The sequence below is a fragment of the Triplophysa rosa genome, linkage group LG19 (assembly GCF_024868665.1).
Source record: "Triplophysa rosa linkage group LG19, Trosa_1v2, whole genome shotgun sequence".
Classification (NCBI taxonomy): Eukaryota; Metazoa; Chordata; class Actinopteri; order Cypriniformes; family Nemacheilidae; genus Triplophysa; species Triplophysa rosa.
In genome coordinates this window covers 16,937,384-16,963,549 of record NC_079908.1, presented here as the reverse complement: position 1 = coordinate 16,963,549, position 26,166 = coordinate 16,937,384, and the positions used below count along the sequence as shown (strand labels likewise).

At 38.6% G+C, this 26,166-nt stretch overlaps 1 protein-coding gene across 2 annotated transcripts; it reads right to left on the bottom strand.

Moving 5' to 3' along the window:
* Window positions 1-100: 100 nt before the first annotated feature.
* On the bottom strand, window positions 101-25,535 carry niban2a (niban apoptosis regulator 2a). Of its 2 annotated transcripts, none has more exons than XM_057360553.1 (14): window positions 25,250-25,535; window positions 19,988-20,118; window positions 18,260-18,388; window positions 17,972-18,077; window positions 17,699-17,866; window positions 9,814-9,929; window positions 6,715-6,819; window positions 6,278-6,440; window positions 5,177-5,364; window positions 4,919-5,074; window positions 4,400-4,513; window positions 4,171-4,278; window positions 3,892-4,003; window positions 101-3,446 (listed from the first exon to the last, which is right to left on the bottom strand). In XM_057360553.1, the coding sequence occupies exons 1-14, from the start codon at window positions 25,302-25,304 to the stop codon at window positions 2,617-2,619; spliced, it is 2,481 nt and encodes an 826-aa protein (XP_057216536.1). In that variant the 5' UTR covers window positions 25,305-25,535; the 3' UTR covers window positions 101-2,616. The 2 variants fall into 2 exon arrangements, with proteins under 2 accessions (XP_057216536.1, XP_057216537.1); XM_057360554.1 differs by lacking the exon at window positions 25,250-25,535 and adding an exon at window positions 23,330-23,592.
* Window positions 25,536-26,166: the final 631 nt, after the last annotated feature.

Sequence of the window (26,166 nt, the reverse complement as noted above, 5' to 3'; positions counted from 1 at the left end):
GGTTTAAAAAGAGATAATCATGTGGCCTTAGTTAATATTCTCCAACAGTACAGAGATGTTGGTGAGTGAATAACAGAAAGCAGGGATTGAAGCATGAGAGTGATTGAATGTGAGATTTTTTATTTCATTGTTTGAAGACAATATTACACCTACAAAACCTTGCCACTTTGATTGAACCTCACTATTAATAACATGAGACATTATTTTTTTGTCAGACATTGTTTTTGCATTCATGGCTTGCGTGTAAAAACTCAGTGTTTTAGGTGAGATGTGTTTTACTGCAAAATGTATTAAAATAGTATATTGTTTGTAATCATGGTCTCAGCATTATTATGCAAAGTCATAGCACTTTACAAGGAAATATCTAGGCAGTGTGTGCACATTTTACATTACATTTATTCATTTAACAGGCTTTTTTTGTCCAAAGTGACTTCAAAGTGAAAAAGAGGATTTAATATTTGGTCAATAAGCTAAACCAGGGTTTCCCAAACGGGAAAGTTGTGCTTTTTGAAAAAAGTTAAATGGCAAAGAAATGTTTAACAATAACAAATAGTTAAGTAAACACTACTGATAAAACTCAAAAAAAGTAAGTTAAACATGCAAATGTGCCATTAAATGATCAAAATATTTACAATCTCAGGGGTACTTCATTCAATATTAATTCAATGCCTATTTTTCATTACATTTCATTTCATACAGCGTTTGTTGTAAATAGTTTATTAATGTGGGTCATTATGTTTTTAAAAATCGTGTGCCCTCATAATCTTTAGTTAAAATCTGAAAATGCACTTCTGTCCTGTAATGACTATCCATCTTAAATGACGTACGTTAGACGGCTTGGGCGGAGCATCCGTTAACTCCTCCCCTTTAACTGTCAGTCTGCTGCCAGTACCATTTCAAAATGCAACGGCTGTTTTATACATCCAATCAAATCGCAGAGAAAGATGAAACCCACGGCCAGTATTTTTCTCATTAAAAATTCCATTTTACTCGGAAATGCGTCAAAATACAAAAATGATCGCATTTATAGGGGCGGTTTCCCGGACAGGGATTAGTTTAAAACGGGACTAGTGCTTGGTTAAATTGGGATATTTAAGTAGCTTTTAAAAACATACTTTACAAAAAAAACATTACTAGTGGGCATCTCGAGACAAAACAATCACACTGATATATTTTAAGACATGTCAGTGCAAATTGTTTTCGATTAAGACAACTCTAACATTTAAATTAGTCTGGGACTAGGATTATGTCCTGTCCAGGAAACCGCCCCCAAGTAAAACATTTCGGTCAAAGGGGTTCAAATGACAAAAAAAGGAAAACTCCTAACCTAACAAAAACACACAGATGTTTGTAAGAATCTAGTCTTTTTTATACTAACATACGAGTTTAGGCTATTGTGTTTTAGGCATTTTAATGTTTGAATAGATTTATACACACACATACCATTTTAAAATAATTTGTCATTCATTAATCCACTGCAGCCATACAAAGAAATGACAGGCTTTAGAAAATAATATAACATTGAACACACTTAAAATAAATAAAAGATATTACCAGTGAACTATGTCTGTGGAGATAAAATATGTTTGTATAAATCAGCAGAAATGTGTCCGTTTAAAACATGGCAACATAAATATGTCCATTAATAACTTGTCAAAAATCCCAGAGCAGTTTTGCTCACCTGACCTGATGTTCAACTATTACTGAGTTCCTTATATGCAGGCATGTCAGCTGTACTGCTGACTGTTCAGGCTTATAATGAAACCAACTAAAAGCTGTAATAACCCCAATCCTCTGACCTCAGTATGAACAAGCTCAAACTCTACCTGCAGCCGAGTAACAGTATTTTCATCCTCTCACGCTGTCATGTCTGTGAGCACTAAACACACACTTGTATTGTATGCTTTCTAATGAAGTCATTTCGTTTATTCTGCATTTCTGATAACTACAAACATTAAAAGCAATATTTAATTTATTATAATAAATGCATTTGCATAATCATTTTGTAAGTGCTCAATTATGCTGCATTAATACATTAGTGTTTAAATATACTCCACAGAATTAAAAAAAAACCTTTGATGTAAAGTTTCAGTTTACCCGGATAAAATATCAATGTAGTTTTCTGCAACTCAGAGAGCCTGTCTAATGCATAAAGCCACTTTACTGTACGTATGAGTACAAGGTGGAGTTTAGATTTAAACATCTGCATTAGCGCAGGCATCTCCTGACAGTAACATGAATAATACTAACCCCCGCGCAAAGGGATGCTGTGGCTATGTCACCTGTAACCAAATGTGAAGATTTGTGCTAAAACGTAGCTGAAAAGCACAGGAACAGAAAAACAACCGATGACAGTTCATATTGCAATATCTGCCACAAATAAGAATTAGTGTGGGAGTCACGAGTTAAAAATACAAAAGGCACATATATGACAATATATATACACACACGCATTGTACAATAACATCCCCAAAACAATAAAATAAAACAACCATAAAATGTTACAAGTGTCTTTGCAGATGTGATGAGTTTATAACATGTTTCCGCTCTGTTTGGTTTGCGAATCTCCCTCAAAGCATCTTGTGGTTTTCCATTTCTTTTCACGCATCAGAAAAGCTAAATCACTCCCTCCACCAGAGTTAAAGTCACCTGCTCTGTGTCCACTGTGATTGGCTGAGGCTCTCCTCCTTCCTCTACGTTCTCATTGGCTGGAGATTGAAAGCCACTGTCATCATGGTGATTTTGGCTGGAGTTAGAAGATGTTTGGGGGAATTCTCCATCAGAATCTTCCTGAACGGCGATCTCGATCTGTTGAATGGCGCTCTCGATGGCAGAAATGGTTTGCTGGTCTTCTAAAAGGTCTGTGTCTGAACTCTGACCTGTCACGTCTGATGTTTCATCGGTCACACTTAAACCTTTTGTAGGTGACTGCCTTGGCATCGTTTCTTTTTCCGTGGTGATATACTTCACATCATCACCCTGCTCCAAAGGCAACACCCCATTGGTTAACTCTGAGCCATCTTCTTCAGAAGCAGGGACGACAACCTCTAGCACAGGGTTGATGAGATGACGGATTTGGTCTATGCTGTCAGGAGACCCCGGGTCTGTTTTCAAGATCCCGCGTTCCTCCGGTTCTGGAGATTCTGGTTTCTCTGATGCCACATCTTGTCCCTCGTTCTCCTCTGGGATATTATCAACACCTGGCACTTCCAGACAAGACTCGTAGGGCAGTGGAGGCAGTCCTTCCAGATGGATCATGGAGACTATCTGTTTGCGTCTCCTGTTGCCCGCTTCACCTCCCTGCCTCTCGCCTTTAACCCCTCCAAACTGACCAGCCCAGTCGATGGTGTCGTCTCCCAGCAGATGCAGGTTGGGGTCACTGTTGGTCAGAACCATGCTGTCCCTGTACAGGTTGTGTCTTCTCTGGACTGCAGCCTCTTTTACAGCTGCACAGAAACACAAAGGAAGTGATGTCAATAACTTCATCAATAAATGAAATATACAAAAGTACAGTGTAATAACAGTACCAAAGTTAGGATTGTACAGTATTAGTTACCAAAATAATTTCAAACGCTGATTTTGCATGTAACATGACATGCAATGACAATGAAGAAACTAATATAAATATAATATAATTATTTAAAAATGTACATGCACACTTTTTACAAGAAACATATCTAATAATTAAAGCTTTACATTTTAATTATTAAAATTATTCAAATGAAAGTATTGAAATTAGGGCGATTTGGCAGGAAGCGGTCTTCATACCTCCCTTAAAATGACCTTGAAACTAGTTGGTTAATATGATTAAATTGGTTGAAATAAGTTTCAAATGTTTTGCTAAAATCGTTGGTATGTTTGGAATTGTCACAAAGTGTAAAACTGCCTTACCCATCATGATATCTTTGGTCACAGACTGGAGAACCACTTCCTCAAAGATGCTCTCTACTAGTATAAATCTAGAGAAGTCCTCAAAGATGAGCTCTTTGAATCTAGGCAAATCCTAGAGGTCACAGAAAAATATTGTTTTATAAAAGCCTGCATGATACTGGGCTCATACTTACAAGAAACACAAATGTAGGACAAGCTCACCTTCGGGGCAAAATGACATGAAAAGTCAATCAAAATGAAAAATCAAGAATCTTCACATAAAGGCAAACATTTACGAACCGGTGAACAGGATGGAGAGAGTTGTTTTAGCATGTATGGTATGATGATCTGTAGCAGTGCCTCCCTAAAGAACTTCTTTCTCACCGAGCTGCTGTCATAGTCATATTTCTGTAGTAAAAGCAGAAGTTATTAAGGTAACAATTTCACAAATTCAGGCATCTGGACCGCATGACGGTGAATAAATCATGGCAGAGTTTTCATTTTTAGGGAACCACACATCAGCACTCACTTTAAGCACTCGGTCCTGAGAGCGTTGCAGGGTCTTGCACAGATCTTCTCCACTGTGTTCCTCCGCACTCTGACGCACCAGCTGTTCAAACGTGTGCACTGCATTGTCCATTTGCTTCATCCATCAGAAGAAAGCCAATGTTTATTTAGATTTTAAAAAAGAGAACCAATATTACCATTTTTATGCAAAACTAAGTTCGACCACGGGGTGGCGCCCTTTAACAACTGCATATACATATACTGGTTTAACACACTTGTTTAATATGCTTCGTGCAAAATTGTTATCGATTCATGCTCTTGGCCTCATCGTTGAATCAATGCGGACAATCGTGTTTCATTTTTGGTGCACAACTGTCTCTCGTGAAATGAATGCAGGCTGCACAATGAATCATATGAAATCAATTTTAAGTGCTGGTGCCAAGTACTGTGAAACTTCTCATCGTTAGATATTCTGTTTCAAGAGAAGCTGTGTGTGTGTGTGTGTGTGTGTGTGTGTGTGTGTGTATGGAAGGAGACGCACCTGTCTCATAAGGATCTGAGCTCTCTGGATGAACACAGACGGGCTGGAAATGTCGAATCTTTGCTGGAGCCCCTCCAGGTTCAACATCTCCATCTTCTCATAACAGGTCTGCATCTTCACAGGGTGGAAGGCCAGCATGGAAATCTTCTCCATGTGCTGGGAATGAGAGGTTACATTATATTAAAGTGCAAGCTTATAGGAGGCGAGTTCAACAATGGACTTTTGAAAATGGATTTCCGGTCTCATTGCTCGCCTCACCTCTCCCAGTTTCTCTTTGCTGCTGTCATTCACTGTGTTCTTGGTGACCTCCACCAGCTCCCGGAAGAGGATGTCTCTCACTTCAGAGAATCCTCTGCTGGTGGGCTCCATGAGGGCCTCCAGAATGGAGTTGATGTAGGGCTGAACGTTGCTCCTCAGAAGTTGTTCAGCACGGGGCAACACCACAGCTTCAAAAAGATGAGGAGAACCATCTCATTACATGCAAAACGTACATCTCAAATGTTTCACACCATCACTTGATTTGGTTGATGTCTTTGTGATGTCTCAGACCAAACCTATTAAAGACAGTCATATCTAATTATGTATTTATTTCTCACTTAGCTTGTCTTTTGATCGGGTGTCAATTTCTGTTTAATTGTTTGTTCAACACACAGAGCACTTTAAAACTTCATTTAGCTTTTGATGGTTGTCACCATTATGAAAGCTGAAAGGCCGAATTAAAACCTATTATATAGTGAGTCAACGGCACACAATGGCCCTGGTGTCTGCAAACAGGTGTTTCTGGGAAAGCACCTGTCGTGTGTAAAAAAACAAGTACTATTATTCAGTAAGAATAAAGCAAATCTTCATCCCCACCCATTAGTGCATATCGAGAAGTAATTTATAGAGATATAAAACAACTGACAAACACAGAGTTCAATACAGAAGCTGGCAGGAAGCCTGTAAGAGAGTTTGGGGACAAGTCACATGAAATGTCGGGTCAACTGTAGTATCTTTTACATTTAAAACAATGTTTTTTATGCATTACATGTGATTTTATGGCATGCATTTAATGTGCTGTCAAAAATTATGTTGCTTAATGTGAAATCTGCTAAAAAGGCTAAAATAAAGTAGGACTGATGACCAAGTGTTTTTAGGTTATAGAAGAAAAAAAATGTTTATGAGACAAAGATTAAAATAAAGTAGTTAAAGAAGGGTAATGAGTCATTAAAAGTCACACTCATAATGGCAGATTAATTCAATGGCAAATCATTAGTACACTATAAAAGAACAGACATTAAGATACTTTTGTAAGATAATTGATCTCTACACGTTTGGTCTGTGATGAGTGTTCTCCATTGTGTTAAGATGTGCTCTTACCCCGGATCTTTCCTGTAACATGCTCTTTGGATGTGATGATTTGGTCCATGTCGGTGCGCAGTGCAGCGTCCAGGCGGGGGCGCTCCACCTCACACGCCTGCACCAGAGCTTCATACTGAGTTTGAGTCTGTGACAGCACCTGTCTGTACACTGCATCTGAGATCTGACGGAGTAAACCAGAAACACAACTTCAAACTTATTTCTGAGGAGAATTAACTATTATTGATAATCAAGCATCCACAATGATGTTTCTCTAAGTTTGTTTATAAGTGTGTTTTTTATGTGATATGAGTCGATATGCCCTATTCATAATAAATGAACAAGACACATGACGTTTTTAACGGAATAACTTTAGAATGAATAATATATTGCAAAACATTAAATAGTTTAATAGATTAGTAAACTTCAAAAGTTGAAATCGATGTATGAGAACTGACCAGCATCCAGTCCTTCTGTCTCTGCTGTAGTTTCCCTTTCAGACGGGGTACGATCAAAGTCCGCAGCTCCGGGTGCAGAGTCTCCATCACAAGGTTAGCAAGAATCTACATACAAACACAAAGAAGCAGGTTATGCAATACACACAGTAAACACAAGAGACACATACACAAAAAAGTAAAATCTTATCTGTGACGTTCAACATTTTTATGTTTCATTTGGATAATCATAATGATCAAACTCTGACCATTTAATATCCGTCTTGCTATAAACAATAAAAACCATCAAATTACAGTACCATTACAATTCATTAGCTGTTTACCATTAAAACCATTACAAAATTGTGTAATGTGTTTTGTGTCCTATCCCAGTGGGATTTAATAGAGTCTATTGGTTGTTTTTTACCATCAGCCAGATAACATCCCAGCAATAAAAGTCAACACATTACCAGTAAAGACAATTAGGGACAAATATGGTTTCCATTAAAACCAATACAGCTCCCATTATAACCATTAAATCCATTTCAATTTCGGTGATCGTTTCAATTGTTTCAGACAGCTTTATTAACTTGTATTAAGTTGTGATATCTCCTGTAACCATCACACACAACAGACTGCTAAAAATACCAGACCATTAAATCACAAAAATAATAACACAATGTTTTCAATGTTCATATCCACAACACAGATGTCAGCTAAGCTTTGTTCACAACCACTGCAGCGGGCAAAAACAGCAACTGGAGCAGAAACAAGCTTTGATGTGGGGAAAGTGTGTGTGTGTTTGAGAATGGCAGAATTGTTTGACCATAAATGACACGCAACCAAACACGATACATGCTATCTAAATATTAGGATGAGCTCACACCTCGATGTTGCCTGAAATGAACCAATATGTTGGCTATTAAAGAGGTCAAGAGGTCAGTGGGTGTGGCTTCTTTATGATCTGCCTGTGATGACATATTTGGGGCATTTATAAAACAGTACCCGTGCTAACTGAGAGCCAATCATCCGACAGGCGTGACTGAACCTGAGAAGTTATTTGAAAGATGTGAACGTGAATGGCAGTGGATTTCCCAAGTTCCTCCTAAACTCATAAGCCATTTCATTGGACAATAAACAGTACAGTATCGTTCACACCCCCACCAACTTGGCCTGTTTCCATAGCAACACAGGGGCCAGGTGGGCAGCAACGCCATGCAGACCCATCATAGAAAAACAAAAAACAGACAGCCCACACCCAGCGATAATAACAACCCACACGCCTGTTTCCAGACTGCCCGGAACACACCGTAACATTAAAGCTGGGAGACGATGGAGCTCTCCGAATGTCCCACACACCCAAACACAATCAATAACTTCTTTATTTCCAACTTTCAGGACTTTTCCCTGGTGAGAGTGTATGAACACTGGTGCTGATTGGTACACACACACAAATACACAGAAAGCTCATTTATAGGAAATATTTCCAGGATGTGTTCTGACAGGATGAAAAACAAGAACTTTAGTGTTATTTTTGTTATTCAGTTGAGAGAGAGCGAGAGTGCGCGTGTGTGTGTGTGTGCGTGCGTGTGTGCGTGTGAGGCCAGCCAGCTAATTTTAATGACTCTCTATTTTTTTATTATCTGTGTGTGTGAGAAAGTGACAGAGATAGACATTCCGAAACATAATGAAGGGTTATTACCAGCACATTTTGTCTAAAATATAACTCACTCCTCTAATGACACACTCTCAGCTGCCTTTCTGACCTGCGGTCCAGACACTTCACCATCACAACACAGAGATGTTTAAATACAGAGACCAACACAAGAATATACAGCACATAGGATATACAGTTTGTACAGTCTTAAAGTCATTGTCTATGGAAAGTACCCACAATGTATAAAAACAAAGGTGTGTGGAAAAGGGATTATGGGACTTCATTGACAAAAGCATGCAATTTTGAAAAAGACAGAAAACATAAATAATGACAGAAATGTCAACAACTCTTTTAATGACTTGTCTAGGACTATAAAAACTCATGACTCCTTTAAGTGTCAGCCACACCTGAGCCAAAGTTTGGGGTCGTTCCCACCGGTCTGGGATGTATTGAGGACACACGGAGGAAACTCAAGCCAAACGATCCAACGAAAGTACACTGTGATAAATGCTGTCTTAACTGTTCTTACTTACCTTCTCTCTCTTTCAGAGTCTCGGATTACTCCTCTGTTCCCAATCCCATCCGTCCAAAGCAAACGAGTAAAGCCTACTGTCGCCCTATGCACTAGATAGCACAAACAACCCTTTTAAAGCAATAGTCAAAAGAAAATTCTGACTGAATTCTTTCATTTCCCTGTTCATTTTTTTTCTGTTGAAGAAAGAAACTCAGTTTCTCCTGCAGAACACACAAGAAGATATTTTGAAAAATGTCGGTAACCGAACAACGTCGGTACCCATTGACTGGTTTTGTGTCCATACAATAGAAGTGAATGAGTACCGCCGCTGTTCTGTTACCAACATTCTTCAAAATATCTTCTTTTGTGTTCTACAGAGGAAAGAAAGCCATAGACGTTTAAAATAACGAGGGTGAGTAAATGACGACAGAATTTTCATTTTTGGGTGAGCTATCACTTTAAAGGGACAGTTCACCCAAAAATGAAAATTCTGTCATGACGTACTCACTCTCTAGTTGTTCCAAACCTGTTTAAATGTCTTGGTTTGGTTGAACACAGAGAAAAATATTTGGAAGAATGCTTGTAACCAAACAGTTCTTGGACCCCATTGACTACCATAGTAAAAAAAATTGCCCCAGAACTGTTTGCTTTCCTACTTTTTGGTTACAAGCATTCTCCCAATAATTTTCACTGTGTTAATCCGAACAAATTCATTTACACAGATTTGTAACAACTCAAAGGTGAGTAAACGATGACAGAATTTTTATTTTTTGGTGAACTATCCCTTTAAGATACACCAGATACACAAGCAGCAGCTAAGTCATAATCACTCGAAAGGTGTATTTGATATGCAAAGAAGCCAACAGACTGGTTTGAATGATGAATGATCGAACTCTGACAGCTGTCAGATGTTATTTAATTTCCAGAACAAACATGAAAGACCTCTACTGACCTGTGGCGGATTGCCACACATCATATCCCAGGTGCCATAGTGACCCTTGGCCTGTCTGTACAGCCGAAGGGCGTCGGTGAACGCTGGCGTCGAGACCTTGCACTCTTCCGACAGTCCTGGAGAGTAAAGGAAAAGACAATTTCAAAAGTTGATCGCAGCTGTTGAGCAAACACAACAGGAGGTGGACATTTTCGCAATCATATCTAACCTTCCTGTCATGATCAGTTTTTATGCTTTAACTGAACCTCTTAAATGTCCAGTGTATGAAATTTAGCAGCATCTAGTGGTGAAGTCATGTACTGCAACCAACGGCTCTCTCCACTACCTCCTTTTCGAAGCACTACAAAGGCTGTCACAGAACTAAGATGTCGTCACGTTTTCACACTACGGAGGCTGACACAGAACTAAGATGGTGTCACGTTTTCACGTCTTTGCCGAAGGAGATGACGTATTTACAAAACGCGCTCTGTAGAGCAGTTTGTCCGTTTAGGGCTACTGTAGAAACAACATGGTGAATTGCATGCAATGGGACCCGCGGTGTATGTAGATAGAAATAGCTCAATCTAACAGTGTCTACACCGGACCCGACAGGCGCGATGCGACATGACAACCTGGTTGTTCTTAATGGGTTTTTCGTGTTGAGCAGCATCCAGTGTGGACAAAATAAGGATAAAATACAAATGCCAGATGAAAAATCCAGCTAAAACTAGTTATTGATGGAATCTGGTTTGATCTATCCCTAAATAAGTTTAAAATATTAACCATTTTCTCTCACAAACATAGTGTTTTGTTCTAAAGAGAAAGTTGTTTCAGAAGTGGGGCAATACATTTTATAAGGAACATGAAGACAAACATTTTTGTATTTGGAATAATGCACTAATGAATCATGCAAACAAGAATGTTTAATAAGCAAGTAAACACGGTCAATCAATATTGATTCATGTTGACTTTAAGCTGGCGTGCCCTGTTTTTCCCAGCATCGGACAGAATGCTTGAGCCGTGCTTGAAGAAAATGAGATCAGTTCAGTGAGAATCTGTGGAAACTATTGGCTCCATTCATTCAGACAGAGCATCAGAATCGAATTAAAAAAAAACGACAAGAAATGTTTCAGGAAAAAGACCTAAATGAAAATATAAAACTGACAGAATGCAATGAAAGAAAAGTCTGGAGGGATTTGAGCCCTCCATGTTTTTGGGACCAAGATAACCTTTTGGAACATCTTTCCTGTTGCCAACAGGACGTGAGTGTGATTCATGAACCCACACAGACAGACGTGGAAAGACAAACACACAGAAGGCGTTAGCACAGACGACAAGCTGCACAAACACTCACAAGACATGAGCTGGTGACAGAGAGAGTGTGTATGTGCGTCTTGGATTGGTCGTGTTTGAGAGACTCGCACAAAGACAGGAAGTCAGCAGTGAGAGATGGAGGCATGGCCTGTGTAAGAGTATGTCAGGAACAGGAAACCCACTCAGCGTCCATTTTCCAACAGAAAAATAGAGCGACGGGGAGAGAGAAGAACAGAAAATAACAAGCTTTTCTTGGCATAAGCCCCATGAGAAACACAAGACGCATTTGTCAGCAGTCTGCTAGAAGAAAGTCCATAGAGCTCTGTGCCTAATAAAACACAATAACCTAAAATCAGCCTCACGCCCCCACTCCACATCCCTGAAACACCAGAAATCTCACTAATAACAGCACCAGCACCAGTCCGGTTTTAATCGTGTGTGCCTGATGCCGGGTGGAAAATAAGCCACTCATTTATTTTAAGGTTTTGATCAGAGATCAGCTATGGAAACTGGCAGGCCTGAGAAATTCAAACGCTAGTGTCTTGAGCAGAAATAGTACATATGGTAGAGTTTAGCGAGGCCGCCGCTGGCACAGGACTGCACTGTGGTTAGCCGAGACTCCTGGGATGGCTGGTTCCCAGGACTCCTCCGCCACCGTGTGTGTGTGTGTGTGTGTTTGTGTGTGTGTGTGCACTTCGAGTTACAGTTTCATTCACTGCAGCATTTCCTATTCTGGCTGAACGCTCCGGGACATCACAAACTAGGCGGGTTTCAATAGAAATGTCTTTTCTGGGACTCAATGAAAACATCACAAAAATAATATAAAACTAATTGTGGAGAAAACATGTTCATATAGAGCTAGCATAAATGTACAGTATATGGAAGTTGACCCAACCAAACGGTTCTTGGCCACCATAGACTACCATAGTAGGATGGAAAAACCTAACAGAATATATATACAGTATGTATGGGCCATTCTACAGAATTGGTGCAAAATCAGAGTTGGAAACATCTTCAAAAAAAGTGTTTTTTTTCCCAGAACGTATGCAAATTGTATAATGTCAAAGTTACACATTTCTAGTCATTTTGCAGCTAATTTTCATATTGCAATTTTAAAAAGTTTTGGAAAATTCTTCCTCTCCCCACATTTTGTCACTACCGAAACACAATAATTTCCTAACTTAACTGTTTGCAAATAAACATACATTTTATATTTAAATTTTTTTTTAAATATGCGATATAATATATAAACACTAATACATAGAAAACTTTTCAAAATATAAAATGTATTGTTTATTTGCAAACAGTTAGGTTTTATGCTTAAGTTATGCTATTAAAACAGCGACATCTGCTGACGGACACAATGCTTCGTTTTCATGGGAACATGCCAGCTAAACATAATGAGGAAATTATGTTGCTTCCTTTGTCAAGTGCATTCCAAACGTCTACATAATGGCACGCAAATTCCCTGTTCACTCCAAAGTCTAAACTCCAAGGGCTCTGCCCTTCAGAGTAGGGCATAGGAATGATGACTATATTTGGAATGTTGCCCGTGACGGTTCGGTAAGAATACACGTACCATTACACCCCTAGAAAATGTCCATTAATTTGACTTTGTTATTTGGCTTGTGTTTTAACAGTCGACTGTAGGCTAGATGTGACAATTCTGATTCGACTGTAAATCCTTAGTCTTAGGACACCCCTTATATATATATATATATATATATATATGTCCTGTATATCTCAAAGTCAAGTCAAAGTCTGCTTTATTGTCAATTCTGCCACATACAGTACATACATATAGAGGATTGAAATTGTGTTACTCTCAGACCCATGGTGCATACAAATAACACTACACAGAATAAAAATTAGGGCTGCACGATTATGACAAAAATCATAATTGTCGATTATTCCTCTTGTAATTGCGATTATTTATTTCGATTATTAGCCCTTAACATTTTAATTGTATTTTTTTGTTTTATTATTGCTTTTTATTTAACAACCGCATGCCATACTCTTTAAATAAACATCCAAAAACAAAGCTGTGTTCCTGAAATACTTTATTTCTGATACAGTATAAGCTCAAATATGGTTCCATGGTTCTACTCGACCATAAATCAGTAGTTGTCGAGTAATTCGCCACTTTTTGAGATCTATTTCAACGTCTTCCCGGCATTTTGAATAAAGTGCAGGTTATGCAACTTGAGAGAAGTGGTTGCGGGAGGGAATGACATATCTCTTATCCAATGTTTTTGTTTGCTGTGCAGGGTTTACAAAGCTAATAGTGTTAATTGGGGTTATGTCTTTGGCTATGAAATAAGCAATCGCGTCTGTTATCTCAGTTTGCCGTCGAGAGCCAGCTGGAAAAGGAGAAACGCTAAGCAATGATTCGGTAAAAGACGTTTGTGTCGACGGTCGACTCGAACTTGCTTGCTCTTTCGCTTTAATGCACTCTTCATATTGCACTCTGTGATTGAACTTCGTGTGATTGTGCAGGTTTGTTGTGTTAGACAGTGGTGCAGCAACAGTTTTTCGACATAACGCTAGCTTGCACAATACTTTCTGTTCGACATCATTGCTAGTAAATCCAAAATAATTCCATACCACAGATGATGCTTTTCGTTTTGGTACTAATTCTTGCATCTGCCCAGTACTTGACAAGTCATGCGATGTTCTTTTATCAGCACACATGTTTAGTGTGAACTAACATCCTTCAACACGCATTTAGAGAATCCGCTCACAACCGCATAGAAAATAAACTGTCTGGTTGTTGTTAAGGCCACGCCTACATATTCATGATAGGCTGCTGATTTGCAACTGCTTCTAAAGCACAACAAACCTGCTGACATGCAAAGAAAATAAGCATAAATGGACAGTTGTAATCGCGGCTTTTAACGATTACATAATCGTTGGACCTGTAATCGTAATCTCGATTAGTTTTTCGATTAATTGTGCAGCCCTAATAAAAATATATAAAAAAGATACAGATAAATACAGATTGTTATATACATGTAAAATACAACTTTACAAGCAGGGATATTTAAAAAAAGGAAAAGAAGATAGGTAATGGCAGACCAGTGAAATATACAACAGTGCAGATGAGAGGTAGTGCAAAGAGCTTATCAGTCTGTTAAAGTGAGCAGGCTTGTTTAACCTGTCAGAAGAGGTAGTTGAAGAGGGGCAGATCAATGCTGAATGAGGTAGTGAGCAGTCCAATGGTAGTCAAAAGTGCATTCTTCATTCTACATTCTTCAAAGTATTTTCTTTTGTGTTCAACAGAACAAAGAAATAATAAGGCATTTTTTCCTACTATGGTAGTCAATGGTGGTCAAGAACTGTTTGGTTACAAGCATTCTTCCAAATATCTTCATCAGAACAAGGAAATTTATACAGATCTGAAACAAATTGAGGGTGAGTAAATGATGATGACAGAATTTTCATTTTTAGGGGAAATGTTCCTTTAACTAGCTAGAGATGTGTTCAGTTAGGGAGAGATGTTTTTCGAGTGCATTTGCTGTTCATTACTTATAAAAAGAAGCATTTCAATTAAGTTAAAATATTTCTGTTTGGTTGTGTATCTGAACTTTTGATACTTAAATCCCATTTATCGCCTATACTTCTGACTTTAAACCTGTTCTTTTGCCATGTGCCTACATACTATGGTGTCACGATGGGTGTGGTATGATGTCTACCAACTCTTCCTGTTGCCATTGAAACAGTAAGATGATAACAAAACACTGACAATGACTAACCACCACAGACTGTCATAACGCACACTTGAACACAATTACTAGATGAATAGAAGACAAGTGCTACATGAACAAAAATGTTCTGAATGTAAAATCTCCATTGAATCACCAATGTTTTGACCAACTTATTCATATATCCGCTTTCTTAAAGGGATAGTTCGCCCAAAAATGAAAACAATGTCATCATTTACTCACCCTCTTGTCATTTCAACCCTGTATGGCTTTCTTCTGCAGAACACAAAAGAAGATATTTTAAAGAATGTTGGTAACCAAACTGACACAAAACCAATGCAAATCAAAGGATACCGCCGTTGTTCAGTTAACAACATTCTTCAAAACATCTTTTATGTTTTGCAGAAGAAGGAAAGTCAGGTTTAAAATGACAAGAGGTGAGTAAATGATGACTGATTTCCATTTTTGTGGCGAATTATCACTTTAAATGCAAAGTGCTCAACTTAACACATAATAAGCTCTAAAAGAGCCTTACTTACAATTCAAATAGTTTTAATTGTGTGATGCGGTTTGCTTTATCTCAGTCGAATGAAAGGCTCTTGTGTGTGTTCTCCTGGATCTTGCTCTATTGGGGTGATAAAAGCAGGCATATGAGCACCTGCTGTCATACCACAGCTTTGCATGTGGTTGATGCTCTCATCGCTGCTGTAAACCCTCCAGCCAGAACCCGGAGCAACTACCTCCAGTTATTGTGCTTTTTCAAGCTCAACAGCCTTTTGAGAGCTGCACATAATCCAGCTAGGGCAAATGGCCAAGGCAAAAATAAAAATTCTGTCATGATGTACTCACCCCCTAGATAAATCTGTATGCATTTCTTTGTTCTGATAAACACAAAGATATTTGGAAGAATGCTTGTAACCCAACAGCTCTTGGCCCCCAATGACTACCATAGTATGAAAAATGACAATGGTAGTCAAAAATGCCCAAGAGCTGTTTGCTTTGTTTACATTCTTCAAAATATCTTCTTTTGTGTTCAACAGAACAAAGAAATTTATAAAGCAATTTTCCTACTATGGTAGTCAATGGTGGCCAAGAACTGTTGGGTTACAAGCATTCTTCCAAATATCTTTGTCTGTGTTCATCAGAACAAAGAAATCTATACAGATTTGGAACAAGTTGTGAGTGGGTGAGTAAATGACAGAATTTTCATTTTTGGGTGAACTGTCCCTTTAATGAGTCAGGCTGTCCTCTACGGTTCCTCAAAGTAAAGCACGAGATTTCATCCCAATGTTTGCTGTAGGCTAGATATTGACCAGGGATCAAGTGGATTGTTCAATATGCGAAACCTGTTAAGGAACCTGCTTATGATGTTTTGTTAACGTTTTCAAATCGACACACAAACAAAACTGATTGACTTAGTTCAAGTTCAAGTGTGCGATTCATTATTCTAAAAAAAACAGTCCACCGAATAGAAACTTGCATTTAGATTTGTCTTAGTTTTGATGTATAGAATCTAGCCCCGCCTTACATTTTTTTTTAGTCTCTTGGAAATACATCATACTAAGGAATTCAAATTTCACGTTGACCTTACATGGGGGCAAACGACAAGGTCTGAAGTTTTACATAGCTTCTTTAGGGACGTCAGGGTGGATTTTAAATGCATGTAGCATCTGGTTAATAAGTGACTTCTAGGTTCCACCTTCAACAGATCAATACCTGACTAAGACGAGCTGGGAGGTCTGACTTTCCCCAAATTTTAATTTTAATTAAAAAAAATGTAATTTATCAACCTACAGTCAAGCTGTAAGCAATACTGGTTCACGTCTCAAAAGATACCCCACTAAATTGTCCCAAACAGACACATAGCATCAGATCCTCTACATCTGCATAAACTGCATGCCATCTAATTGATGTCAATATCATTTATGATCCACAGAGTCAGTAATTTGCCGTCACGTCTTGACAAGCCTAATCTCGACCGCCTCTGATCTACTCCAGGGCATCATGGGAAGGTGTTGACATGTGGTCAGATGATGTTCTGTTAATACACAACTTGCTTGATGTAGGAGGTATGCTGTTTTGCAAGTTAGCGTGTGAAATTCCAATTTTTGCTTTAAAATACCATTTCTACTGCTATTAAAATTTCAAACTGTTGAAAACGATGATGTTTCATTGCAACTGAATCTATTAAACCCTGTTAAAGGAATGTCAGTTATTCTATAGAGGGATTGTATATGTCATGTCATTTGCATTGCAAAGTTATTTTCATGACAATTGTGCACATTCCTGAGTGTTTAAGTGTTCCAGTTTGTTTGTTTACTAATAATATTAATTTCCAAATAATTTAATACTTTCATTTTAAAGAGCATATTTAAAGTTCCTAAAAGACGATATGGTCATCAATTAAAAATGGCGTAATACACAACGAGCATTAGTGTATAGCTTAAAGGGACATTGAACATCAGGCAAGATGACAAAACAAGCGTCCACACCTTAAAGTCATTTGAATGGCATGCAAGATTGCATGCTGTGACACAAACACATTTTCCTCATACACACATCCACACCCTGCTCTGTGATTCAAAATATGTCAGTGACACATAAGACAGGTACTTCAAGAGGGTGGTGCCGATAGCATAATATTGTGAATATTTTTCAAAAAGGCATGCGGGGATCTCGGGGCATATTTTACTAGAAAATATGACAAAATTATGAAATACTATGCAAGAGATAAATGAAGAGAAAGGTAGAGAAGAATATAAAGGGATCGGGTGGGATGCAATAAACACATATGATTAAACTCAAACCAGATACACTTAAAGTGAAACGCTGCAAACGCACAAGTCGTTTGTTTAAAATCAGCTTTTTTTGTCTTTGTGACCGTGACTAACCGTTGTTGGTGTGTCTCACACAATCCTGGAAGACGGCATGCCACTTCTTCTGTTCTTTCTCTGTCATGACGCAGAAGTAGTGATGGCGGGCGTACGGATGCCACAGAATGAGGGGATACTGTGTAGGACACTTCAGGAATGGGGCGGTGCCGGCTTTGGCCTTTGCATCTGAATCGTTTCAAATGCACAGGAGACACAAACACACAAATGCTCAAAAAACAACAAACCATTTTCGCACTCAGTTTTATATCCATTCACTAAAAGATCTCTCACCACTCGGGCTGTTGTTCAAGAGCCCCAAGTATTCCTCCATCGAGGTCAAGGCTTTATACCCGGCACACTTAATGACCCCTTTGCTGTGGAGACCTCGTTCATGTGCCTTAAAAAAAGATAATAAATCAACAGTTCAGAAACCTACTGTATGATAATAACAGCACACTGAATATTTAGGCCAAAACAAGCTAGCTTAAGAGATTCCAGGCCTCAGACATTTTGCTTTTGTTTACGTTTAATTATCTGAGCCGGGGAGTGTTTGTTTGTGTGTCAGCGGTTTACACTCACTGCCTTGCTCTCGTACAGGCCGATGTTATATGTGTCGCCCACGTACAAAAACCGACTCCTCCATTTCTTGCTCTCCTCCAGATATTGAAAGAGACCACCAGAGAAAATGGACTTGTTTTTCAGAGGGTCCTGCAGAGGAACACACATTTCAAATGATTGTGAATCGCAATTGCTTTACGAGATGAAAGCCTGACCAACAAAACGGTGAAGTCCGACGTGAAACAATCCAAATAATCTGGAAAAACAGAAATGCTCAAAAACGCAATTATATAGCATAGATGGTGTCGATGACACAGTCTATAAATAAATAGTGGTACATAAAAGACATGCAGCTACTGTTGTGTCTACAATCAAGCCCACAGCTTTGTGGTGTCTGATATTGTATTTATCATCAGTAAGTGTACAGGCTTTGAACACGGATAATCGGTTAATCCCGAAAGATCAAATATAAATAAACACACACTTATTTTTAGATCCATCTGTCTTGGCTCACAACAATACTGGGACTTCAAAAGCCAAAATAAAAATACTGGATCTGACGTCCACTATATGAACACAATACCAATGAGACATTTCTCAAAATATCTTCTTTTGTGCTCCACAGGAAAAAGTGTTATACAAGAAAAAGTTTTGAATGCTATGAGAGTGAATAAACGTGTGTTATTTTTAAATATATTTTAGGGGTACTTTTGCCATTTTCTATTGGACAGAACAGTAGATTAGGAGAGGACAGGAAACTTTAGGGTGGAGAGAGGGGAACAGGACCGGCAAAGGATCGCCATATGCGCATATATGCCGGAGCACTGCCCACTAGGCTATCGGCTCCGACGTTTGTCTAACTTTGAATATTTCTCATATACAGCTGTTCGGTCATCAATTTCTGTCTTACCCGTAGAATGAATTTACATGGGATTCCTTCTGAATTTCGAATGTTTAGAATAGACATGATTTAGATTTTGAGTACATTCCGAGTAGAGTAACAAATATCTAAAGAGACTTCCCAGTTGTCAATTTTTCTTCAAAATAAATTACATTCAGTCATACCGCAAACGTGAGACTGTTTTAGCAAGATTTTTTAGGACATAATAGCAGTTTCTACAACAATTATCTGTTCAAGTTCAAATTATCAAAAATAATTTAAAGCATTTTAAGTCTCAAAAGGGATGTTTGTCCTGTAAGACAGCTCAACAGGGGACCCACTTAAATTATTTGACTTTATTAACGATTATTGGTGATGAGGTAAAATCCAGAGAGTCAGAGCACTTGAACACAAAGTGCCAAACCTCCAGCCAGCCTCTTTGATTCTACACGGCGCCTGAGGTCTTGGTGCGCTGCTGTGGTTAACTGTGTTTTCTACTGTAAGGCCTTCACTGTGTGAACTACTTGTGTGAAATCAGCTGCACTTCCTCTTTGCTGAATCAACGGCGATAAGCACGACCGCAGAGAGCCTTAAACATCAGGAGGGGAATGGAACAGTGGGAAGAAAAAGAGAAGAAAAAAAAACGCAAACAGCCGCCATAATAAAAAGGATAGGGGTGAAGTCAAAGCCATAAAGGAGACCCACAAAGCCTTGAGACACAAGATGAAATACAACCTTATACGTTAACAGACATAAAAGGGGTAAAGTGAACATCTCACAACAAACAAGAAATCCCCTTTCAATACTTGATCGTAATGCTGACAACCTGGATCTAGAGGTGGATATGAGGGAAAAGTATGTTGATGTACCTTTCTGTGTAATAGTTGTGTCTGGGGGGTCCCGCCACCTTCAATCTCATATCTCACGCTGTTGAAGAGAGCCACAGCATACTGATGCTCATAAATCGTGCCGAACTCCTTCATGATGGCTCTGGTGCGGGCTGGGTGGGAATAGAGATGTGGGAATGTTAGATTTGAAGTTGAACCACACCACTGAAAAAATTCACCTTACAGGTGATGGTTTTCGGTATTGGAGTGAAAATGGCAGTATAAACAAAATAGTATTACTTACTTCCATAAACCGGTTTTGTAAGTTTCAGTCTATTTTTACTGATTGCAATCAGGCAAGATAACGAAAACAAACATGTGCACTCTCATACACTACAAAACAATACACACCATATTTTTACTTGGCGTGAAATAAAGTGGGGAGACGGTCTACAGCCTCAATGTGTGTGTGTGTTTTGAAGCAAGCATTCAAAGCAGTTGCTAAAGTCTTAGTTTTTTCACATTCTGTCGACAATGTGGCCACCGGTATTCAATTACATCATCAACACTCATGCAGAAAAACGAGACAACCTTGACAACCTCGCCACCTCCATTCAAAAGCACTGTGGGTGGTTGCCAGGCCTTGCTATGAGGGCGTTATGGTGTTTTGAGTGGTTACTGGACTCAAGTCCAAACAGCCCGCCACCATGTTGTCTGTGGACATGTGTCAGGTCCCTGCTTCAATGCAAGTCTATGGGAATGTCCCCCGCATACCCCCACCCTTTGCTTGATAATGAGAAAAGAAACAAAACCTGCTTCAAAGCTTCATGAAAAGTAGATGGTGCTTTTAGGAAAATGTTAAATAAATGGAAAGAGTGACTATGATTAGAGGCAATCACATTTGAATGCCATATTCAAAGCGTCTTGCGGTCTGGTATAACCGCAAATTATATCCACAGTTTTACATTTAAAGGAATGGTTCATCACAAAAAGAAAAATCTTCCTTCTGCTAAGTTTTTTTAGAGCACAAGAGCTGTGAAAGTTACCATGTAAAAGCTGAAGCAGGAAGGAATAGGAAGGCCAACCTGACAGAAATGGAAAAGAAAGAAGGCCACATCTGATATCACCTGACATCATCTCCAAATACACAACTATAAATTAATACACACAGCCTTCCGGGTAAAAACACACTGGAAGAGAGCTTAGCATTCCAGCATATTTCATGTAATAGCATCTATTTTAATAAATATTTTATTTGTAACATTTAGGCTCAAATCACCACTAAAACATCATTTCCAACCTCACCTCATTCCTCTCATTTCTTAAAGAAACAGTTCACCTAAAAATTTAAATTCATCATTTGCCATTTCAAATCCCTACACCATTACCAGTGGAACACAATTTTGAAGCTTGAACTTTCTGAAATGGTTCAAAAATTACTTCAACATTTAGACATTTGTAACTTTTGCCTCTTTAAACTTTAACGGAAGGAACCAGATTGGCCAACCTGTACACGCTCACTCAATAGATGGACGAACTGTCAGGATTACGTTACCTCTAGTTAAGTGGTCTGACATCCACACATACCACATAGAGAAAGAAGCCAAGCATGCATAGTCTTATACTTATACACTTATGAATACTGTAGAAACAGTGACGACAAACAGTTTTCTGTATGTTTAATCTCCGGTGGTTGGCTAACTGCTAGTTGTACAACTAACAAAGTTAGCTTGCATATGTTACGTGAAAAATAACTTAACTTGTTCCCCGGGTCCTGATTAGGTGGGGATACATGAGAGGTTTTTAGACGCACACCCAAACTATAATCCATACCAACAAAAGACAATAGTTTATTAAGTGATATAATGTGTGCGCTGTAAATGCAAGTATCTTTGGTGATCCTTTCTGTGAAGTCCGCTAGTTTTATTGTGTTTAACTACAACTGTCGTCGTTTATTCTGGCAATGGTATATGTTAAAATGTCAGATAAGAGCCTTCACTCTGTCGATTCTGGCACTCAACAACAAAGCAAGAAGATATTTTAAACTCCTTATGTAGCCGACTCTGTGCTTATTTGTTTATGTACGCTCAATAACGGATTTCGAACTGATTTTAGTTTTGTCAAAAAAAGTTACAGATTGCAGCTTTAGTAAATGCACAATTTACTCACTCCCATACCATCCCAGTGTATGACTCTCATATAAAAATGCGGTCCCCTTAATGGCTTAAATGAAGCTCCCAATTAAACATAAAACAATTATAAAAGCCAAATGTAAAAAAAAAACGCCCGAGGGTGCTTAAATAATCAGAATTTCATTTCTTGGTGAACCGTTTCTTTAAAGCCATATAATAACATTTCATGATATACAGAATGACATTTAAACCATTTTTCTCACAAACCAAACCATATAGGTCTAAAAGCATGGCACACAATAACATCAAACAGCTCTTAAAAATACTTTCTTTTTTGGAAGAATACAGTACATTTAGCTGTAGCTTTTATGACCTTGGAGCTTTGCAGCCCGCTCACTAAATACTGCCATTGTATGGGAGTCAGAAAATATTGCGGATTTGGGGTAAAACAGAATTTTTATTTTTTGTTTTTGAGCACTCCTATCAGATTAGAAGCATCTTGTTATGGGACATTTTCGCATGAAAAGCACGTTGTTGTGTTTGCATGAATGCGGCAGTCGATGCGTCTGTCAGGCGGCCCATTCTCTAGCAGACCCACTATTGTAATAAACTAGAAGAACTTGTAGACTCAGTTTGCTTTGTCTAAGCGCTCACTGTTCCGCGGTATCCGTTCCCACGTTTATTTACAGAAACAGTTTCTTGATGCTCAATTGGCAAACAGACTGAAACCGTGTGTTCACTGGAAACTTCTATGGTTGCCTACATATTGCGCAAAATCGAGGTCAGGATATGGAAACTTATCTTGGATCACATCTTAAGACGATGAGGTAGAAAAACACAAGACACCTGTCCAAAGCAAAAATTACAAGGAAAGACAAACTATACAAACAGGTGTGCTAGGGACAACTAGATTAAGCAAGTAGTCATTTAGTGTTTTATCTGACTAAGCAGTCATTTAATCATTCAGAACCCTTCAAAGTGCTCAGAACTACAACCTTCAAGGTACCATCAGTTCAGATATTTACCCATAATGCCTTTGAATGAACCTACTATTGCACTATCCATTGCACCGCCGAGAACAAAAAACTTCAAAGTTGACAAATATCCCTCCCACATGCACAGTCTGCAGATTAGTCAGCCTTTACTGTCCATAAAAAGGAGGAAACAGAAGGGCAGACATAAGGGAGAGACGTACAGGAGCATGAGGACACCTTGAGAAGACCGTGCCGTCTACATAAAGACATGTCCATACCTGCTTTCACTCCCTTCAAGAACATCCTGCAATAACAGTCAAACAGCTCTCAAGGGAGGTCGAAAGATCTTGCGGGGAATTTCCTGCATTCAAAACTGTCAACCTTCTGACCTCCTGTCCATCCACCACGACCATCCTCATAACTGCTCCAGGCTTCAGAAGGCACACACACCCCCGCAGACTTTCACGTAATGAAGACACAATTTATTTCAGAGCGAGGGTGGAACATCTATGGAGTTGTCATTTATCGGGGCTGAGTCCCCAGACAAGGTCAGCGTTTTTGAAGTTCGACGCGGGGCCCGACACAATCCACCTCCGTTAATACCTTAAAAATGTTTCTTCTGATATATCATATCGGAATGAGATCATGAAAGACAGATCTCATGAAGTGTCAACTGAAATCTGCCTATTATCAATGACAGACTGTGTGAGTGATACTTCAAACACACATATAAACAAAGAAACCTGTATTTGTTGACCAGTCTCAACTTGTTCTAAGTGTGTGTGTTATACAGGGTTGTGATTATTCCAACTTTCCAATCACAGCTAAAAGTGACTTCTCTGTGTTTTGGGAAACAAAAGTTCCACCAGACTCCCAGAATTCAGTGTTGGCACATTCATTTTGAAATTGTATCTCAAACTGGCTTTTCAACAACAGTAAATTACCCTTGAGGAACACTTGGGCTATATTCGTAAAACCTTTTTTTATCTAGAGTTCTGTGATTGACACAAGGAGAAAAAAGCCACAGCTCAAACAGTGTAACCACTGTTGACGTCACAAATTATGGATTGGAAACATTTCATTTCCAACTTCACAGCCATTCATGTCTAGGGAAACTATAAAAGACAAAGCAAACATCACTGCAGGATTCCATGCCTCTCACTAAAAACAGTACGTTTCTTAAAAAGAATGAAATTATTTCCCATCATGCCCAGAAGAGGAACAAATATATGGTTGCGCTTGTTTTAGGACCTAGTGTCTGCAAGGACAATAGGTTCGCTAAAGCTGTCAGAGGAACCACGCTGAAGCCAAAATTTCATGTTTCTCAAAAAAAGCTTCAACCTGGGCATTAAATGAATCCATTAAATTTACTGACAACTTTTGCCTCATATCAGAATTATGAGAGACCAAATGTCATTCTAAAGCTACTGTTCAATGTCTAAGGGCAACCTATGAAAACAGAAACCAAGTGCATCAAACAAAAGAGTTTTTTTGCAAGAGGGATAAACACACGTGAGAATAATTATATTCAAAACAGTTTCATATCAAAGAGAACTTCACATTCCATTAAAACCAGCTCATTTAAACCTAAGGACATGAGGCTTGGGGGCGTTTACACAGAACGACTTGTCAGGTGAAAAACAATTAAATTCAAAGTTTCATTGCTCTTCTCTCAATTCTGCATTGTTACGAAGAAATAAAAACGTAAGAGACGATAAAACAGAAATGATAAAAACAGAAAAATGATCAAAACCATAAATGCAAGCCGTTTTGAGACCCATGTGACACTTATGAACGCCAGAACGCGTCTTGAGTGAACGCGTGTGAAGTAACTTTTGAATGAAATAAAACGGCTGAAAAAATGGTTTTCATTACAAATATCAAAAATCCACCACCTGTTTGCCATTTAAACCATAACAGTGCCTGTATGTCGTGTATTAGGCCTTATTCCAGGAACTTTAAATGGTGTATTTTGGGTTCCCATCTGCTGGATAACATCCAACAGAACCCAACACATTACCTGTAGAGACTGGCCGAGACCATTATAGCTTCCATTAAAACCGATACAACTCCCAATATAACCATTATAATCCAGTAAATTAACTTTAAAAGTTATGTGGTGTTTTTTTTTTCAGAAAGGTATTCAAAAGACTGTAGCAAATCCATCTTAATAGTACGTTAACATAAACGCGTCTCACCTGAGATCATCTCGCGCTTGCCCTCGTCCAAATTGGACGAAATCACATCACCCATGATGGCGAGTTACTTGTGGATCACTATGGAAAGTTCTTGGAGATCTGAAATTTAAGGAAACACTGGTCACGCTAGAGAAATTCGTCCCTGGAGTCTTCCAAGAAAATCATCCCCATTAGACCGGTGATAACTTCAGTGCGCGCGCTGTCCTCGTCCAGCAGTTGCGCGAGATTACAAAACACCTCCAGCAACTGAGCGCGAGGATTTGTGGTTGATAAACAGATCATTCGAACTTCTTCAGTGAAACCAGTGACAGTCAGAGGGTGTGGTTTAGACAGCACGTGAGCACGAAACACGCACACGCCCAACGTCTACCACTTGTGTATATCTATTCGCAGCTATATATTTTTAAGGCGTCGGATATGCTCTGGAAATTGATTAACATAGATTTTTATACTTACAATTAAATAAAAAGCAGAAGCCGTTGTTTCGAAACAATGCAACATCAATAAATTTGTTTGTTATTTATTGTCGGCGAGTTAATTTCGGAGAGATTAATGCAATCATTTCAGTGGTTTCCAATCCTTAATTTACAGTACAGGATGGATTCAAACGTTGTAGATAACGTTGTGAATTTTGTTTTGTGTGCCATTTGTTTTTTTGTGGTTGTAATTTCAAGCTTTTTGGACTCTCATATAAATACATTTCAACAATAAAAGCATATAAAGTATACCTTATCTTTATCACAGGGAAAAATATAAAAAGGCTAAATACAATTGAGAAAAAGCAATATAGTAATGTAATTTGAATATAATTTAATTGTATAGTTTGCATGGTTTTAAAATAATGCATTGCTACAACAGGCAGTTTAAACGACACTTATACAATTATTCTGGCCACGAACTGTTAGTTATATTACAAA